At 41.7% G+C, this 5919-nt stretch overlaps 1 protein-coding gene across 2 annotated transcripts in view; it reads right to left on the bottom strand.

Annotated features, from left to right (window-relative positions):
* Nucleotides 1-5919, bottom strand: part of TRAPPC12 (trafficking protein particle complex 12) — a 107659-nt gene that overhangs the window by 4627 nt on the left and 97113 nt on the right. For both annotated transcript variants that reach the window (XM_019520702.1, XM_019520703.1), the window contains exon 9: nucleotides 1583-1681. In XM_019520702.1, the coding sequence (XP_019376247.1) occupies nucleotides 1583-1681 (99 nt within the window). The remainder of the gene's footprint in view (nucleotides 1-1582; nucleotides 1682-5919) is intronic.

Raw genomic sequence — 5919 nt, 5'->3', positions numbered from 1 at the left:
AGCCCCCAAGGTCTGGAACAGCCTGCCATCGGAAGTGGTTCAAGCACCTACATTGAACACCTTCAAGAGTAAATTGGATGCTTATCTTGCTGGGATCCTATGACCCCAGCGAGCTGACTTCCTGCCCTTTGGGCGGGGGGCTGGACTCGATGATCTTCCGAGGTCCCTTCCAGCCCTAATGTCTATGAAATCTATGGTCACCACATCATATCTATGTTATTCAACGTGTAAGCATATTAACCCCTCAGGTATCCAGGAGAGCCCATAACCAGTGATTTTTGGTTCAACATGGTGAAAACGGGTAGATGCCATTTAAAATCTGACTACAAAATGACCTGCACCCTAAATCTAGGTGAAGGTCTTTATACCTTTCTTTTTTTGGATGCCAACTAGGACCCTGTCCTGTATTACTCAAATACAAAATGAGGTTCTCCCTGAGCTGGGGGAAAAAAGCCTGTACTCTTATATTCGCATACAAGAAAACCTCATTAAATACACTGTCTGTCATTAAACTGCTGCCAAAAAGAAGACATGCTCAGCAATGGACACCAACTATGAAGCTGATTAAATACAGCAAACATGGAGCATGCCTATGAAACACATGGCTCATAAAGGGCAAACATACAGATGGGAACTTACCACAAGAATAGGCTGGTACAGCTCATCTGAATAAGATATATGGTCGTGCCCATTGAGGACAGTCCTCCTCAGCACCAACTCTTTTTCAAATGGTGGTGAGTCACTACACTGAACTACATTTCAACTTCTTCTGCACTCCTACAGCTGAGCTGTGCCTTTCTTTCCCATTTCTAATGATTCCTGTTTCTTAACCATCCTTAAACGTCTAGCAAATATCACCAAACAGGGCCCCAAAAGTTCATCTAGAACATATTAGTTCAATGCTATGTAGTTCCTTGGGCTGGGTCCCAGCAGATCAAAATCATTTCAAGCCATGGTGACCCCATAGCTCAGAACTCTACTCAGTATGTGTGTGTACTCCAGATAACACCCCCAAAAGGATCTCCCACTCATGACTGGAATGGAGTGTTTCTTGCCATGAATCCTGGGATCCTCCAAAATTTTATATCCAGAGGCGGCACAGGACAACTTGGTCTGACCTTGGGCAATGCTAATCATGGAGGGCAGGGCCACGCTAATATGCAACAGGCTAAGAGAGAGGGTGACTAAGATCAACTAAGGCTACCTGAGTCTGAGAAGAGAAATTAATTTTTTTGGTGAAAACTTGGCCTTTCATTGATGGATGGCAGTCAATGGGAGTTTTGTTACTGACATCAATGAGATTAGGATTTTACCTTCTGAATTGCATGTATTAGGCATCTTTTCTATGGTTTCTTCTTCGTTAACATAAATGTTTTTGATTTAATGTTGTAGTTCACATTTCCTAATTTACTCAAAAGTTTTACAATAAAAACTGTCTTTTATTTTACCTTTAAAGTCCTATGTATATTTCAATTGCTATATATGTGCCTAATAAGAATACTAAATCAGTTTTAAATACAAGTACTTGTTATATTGCTGTCAAAATAAATGTTATTTAGCATACTCAGAGTGAAGTATATACCTGAAGGAAAATTCTTCCAATTCCACTCAACAGCTGAGGCTCTTGTTGTGGGTAATATTTGATGACAGTGTGATATGCATCTACAGCAAGCACATAGTCCTGAGGGATAAGAAGAACATGACTGAGTTTGATTTATGTAAACTTTTGTTTAACTGTGCATGCAGTAAACAGGTATCAAGGAGAACAAATCTAAAATTAAAATAGCTGCATATTGTGAGTGTTAATGGTATTTCCTTTCCATCTTGTTAGGGAACGGGTGGGCAAAATAGGGTCTGTGGGCCAAATCTCGCTCGCCAAGGGATTTTGTCCAGCCAGGCATGTGGGGCAGCTTGGGTTATGGTGCATGCGGCTGGTCCCACTGCTCCCGGACACACAGCAGGGCTGGGGTGGCATGGTGGCTGGACTTGCTTCCTGGCACCCCCAGTGGTGGTGACTCCTTCTGGCTTCTGCCGCTGCTGGACCCAGCCCTGCTGTCTAGGCACCCTGGCCTGTCTACCCTGCACCCACCCCTGGGAGCAGGGCACATGTTTGGGTAGCTGGGATGGAGCCATGGGCAGATAGGGAATAACATTTGGGAATGGGATGGGTCAGGAATCATAAGATAGTGTGGGGTCAGGCCTGGGGCAGAACCGTGATCTGCTCACCACATGTCCCTACAATGGGTGTTGGTTCTGCAGGGAAGGGCATACAGGGAATGGATCACTGTTCTACCCTGGGCCCCAGCCCTGCCCACCTGTTCCACTCCTGGACGCACCTCCCCACCTGTCCACAGCCCCATCACATCTGCCTGGTCACATGCCCTGTCTGTGTGGATCCTGGCATGGAGACCCCCAGGATCACTGGACTGTGACAACACAGGGCTGGGGCCCAAGCTGTGATCTGTTCCCCGCGTACTTCTGCCCACAGAACTGGTACCCATTGCATGGGTGTGCGGGGAGTGGATCATGGCTCTGCCCCAGGGCATGGCTCCATGCTGTCACTGCCCACAATCCCAGGCCCATCCACCCATCTTGCTCTTGGATGCCACTCCCTGCCCATTCATAGTCCCATCCCAGCTGCCCGGCTTAGAGCACAGCCACTTAGTGAGTTTTGGTGAGCTGTTGCAGGGGAAGAGGGAGGAAGAGGTGTTGACCTGGTGCAGCAGTGGGGTGCTGACTTGGCTTGTGACAGCTCACCAAAGCTTCCTGTATAGCTCTGCAGCCCAAATAATTGCCCATCCCTGTGCTACGGGATAGCTGAATACAGTAACGTTTTTACTGTTCAGTCGTTTGGAAACATCCAACTCACCTAATGATAAAGTGACACACTTTCCTTTAAATTTCTTTTTTGTTTTGTATTCTTAGTCTATGTTCAGCTAAATGACTCAAAGAATCTGAACATTTATTTTTCAGTTTCAAAAATGATTTAAGATGGGATTTTCAAAAGTGCCCAAATTACTTTTGGGAACAAAAAAAATTTAGTTAGTTTTAGTCAATGGAGTTCATATGCTTAATTGATTTAGGTACTTTGGAAAATCCTGCACAGAAATTGGAATATAAGAATTTATGACGGGCTACTGAGAATCAAAAAGATAGGGACTAGAAGACTCTTTGTAATCTTTCCAGGCTGTACATACAAGCATCTGAAGAGCACCATTATACACTCAGCCTAGTAACCTTTCACTTTTTCCCATAAATTTATAGTGGTTACTTTACCTTTCTTTAATAGTCAGAAGCTAATTTCTAGGGTGCTTTTCCTGCCTTCTCATATTGTCTGTTATTGAGGGTAGAACGTGGACTGGGCACTGCATTTTTTTCTAATTCTGCATTTAAAATGATCCCTGACCCTGATTATTACTTGTCGCATACCAGTTAAAAAAAAAAAATCAGAGGTCTTTGGAGTATAATCAATTTATGAAAGGGAATATGACATGGTTGCCTTTGATGGCAAGGGACTAGACTGACTTGATGATCCAGGAAATCCCTACCCTGCTTTTCCAATTAATTTCCAAATTATGAGCATATGCACCAGAAACAATGATCACTTTGTAATGTTTAATAATTGACATTTGGAGCTTTTATTATTTTCACTCTGATGCACTATATCAAGATAAACATGTCTATATTTCTATATCAAAGATAGCAGATGGAAACAGCAAATAGGGCTTTTGTTGGTTTTAAGATTAAATCATTTTTTTAGTCTGTTTTCTAAGTTTTGGATGAACCAACTACACAAGTGACATTTATCCTGTTTCCTACTCTCCCAAATCTGCAGGATGTTAGGAATTTCTGTACTAGTTGCAGACATTCTCGTTGAAGGACTCAACTGAAAATGATGCTCCTTTGGGCTGGGCGCTCTATAAGTGGATGTCACAAGAGACCGTTCCACAAAGCATGGGAGTAACTCTGATAGTGGAAATGGAAGTGGAACTCACTAAACTCTTCCTCTATAGGCACCACCAACCTTGCATTACATATGAACAGCTCTTAATCCCTCAGAATCTGCATGGGAAAGGCTTTATGCTCATTAACAATGGCTAGACATTCCTCCAAAAATACTAACACTACACTTATGAGAACAACGTTGCTTTCTGGACAAATAAGTTTATTATATCAAATTCTGACCATTCGGAAGCTCAGAAGGGCAGCGCCCTCCATACTCTGAACTCAGGCAGACTCCCACACATAGATCATATCAAGTCTGCCATATATTATTTTAAAAAGGACAGTTCCTTTAACTAAAGCAAAATTAAAAGTATACATTTCACCCCCACATAGGTCATCATAAGTAGGATTTGAACTCAACCCAATCCACAGGTCAAGAAATTGTCTACTCCAGAAGTAGGATTTTTCATTTGATCGTTAGTTCTGTAATCTAGTAATTCAGACATAATGACTAAATGGAACACTGCTAAAAGTTAACAATATTTAAAAAAAAAAAAATTAAAAATGGAAAAAATTCAATTTTTAAATTATTTTGACTTTTATCTACTTTGTTCCAATTTAAGTCCCCAGAGACCACTCCAACTGGGACAATATAAATGAAGACCTAAACTGTCTACAATCCACTAAAATAATCTAAATTAAATACGTGGAACACTGTTGTTGCCAAAGTTTTAAGGAAAGTCACACTACTTAACTAGAAGTTATTAACTAAACACCTGGAAATGCTTAACTTGAAAGCAGTAGCCTCTTCTGCTGGTACAGCAAAACACTTTCTTTAGTCTTCATTCAACTCATTCAGTTCAATAAATAGTTAATTGAAAGGTCAGAAACCAATTGGGAGTTGATAAAGCAGGAAAGTATTTTTTTCTTCTGAGCTATGAATAAAGATGAGTTGAAAGAGGATGAAATCTACTGGCTCTTCTCTCTTAAAAGACATGGAATCCAGAAACATTCAATTCAGTTCATTTCAATTCAATAACTACAGATCATTTTTTCTTTCTTAAGTCTCCATTATGTTTAAGATCATTTCATTTAACTCTTGGAAAACAAATTTAAAATGCCATTTTTAAATTTTAGTTGAATACCAATTTCCATTCAGGTGTGGCTTACCACACAAATGTGAGTATAAAAATAATCTAATAAATAAGAAATGCATCTATTTCCTATCATTTTCTAACATAAATACATGCAAAATTAAGAAACTGAATAAATATAAATGAATCTCCACAATTTTGTATACTCTATTTTTCTGATTAGCACAAAAATTAATGTACAAAATTAGGTATAAAGTTACATCTGGTTGAAAATCATTTAAATGGATTAATGATTATCAACTAATGTGAATCAACTCCTCATCAGGAAAAATAAGTAAAAATGTAAAACAATAGTAAAATTGAATGATTTAATACAATCACTAATTTTTATCATGATTTAAATACTTTGCTTTAGCATAGCAGATTGCTGTGTGTGGCTTAACAGTGATCCGAATCACCGTCCCAAGTCGATTCGGCAGAATCCGATTCGGAGATTCAGCCACAGCCGAATCAGCCCCACCCCCCTGCGCACTCTCAATGGCTGCCCTGCCGCTCTCCCACCTCCTGGCTTTAAAAAAAAAAAACAAAACAAGCCTCCACTCACTGGCTGCTGCCAGGCCAGGGGGAGGCGGGGGTGTGATCCTTGTTGCACCCCGATGCCCCATGCTGTGTGGGGGGCTCTGCCATAAGCCCCCTGTCCCCCTCCTCCTCTCCCATGGCTGCCCTGCCCTGCCCAGCCCTTAAAAAAGCCCTGACTCACTGGCTCTTGCCAGGCAGGGGGCGATCCCTGCTGCCCCCCACTGCCCTGCATTGTCTGGGGGGCTCTGCCATAAGCCCCCAGAACCCCCGAGGCTGCTGCAGCAGCTGGTGAAACCGGGTT

This window comes from Gavialis gangeticus, unplaced genomic scaffold (assembly GCF_001723915.1).
Source record: "Gavialis gangeticus isolate Ggan-Ray unplaced genomic scaffold, GavGan_comp1, whole genome shotgun sequence".
NCBI classification, from domain to species: Eukaryota; Metazoa; Chordata; order Crocodylia; family Gavialidae; genus Gavialis; species Gavialis gangeticus.
The sequence above is the reverse complement of the archived record's forward strand: the minus strand, read 5'-3'. Positions and strand labels throughout refer to the sequence as shown.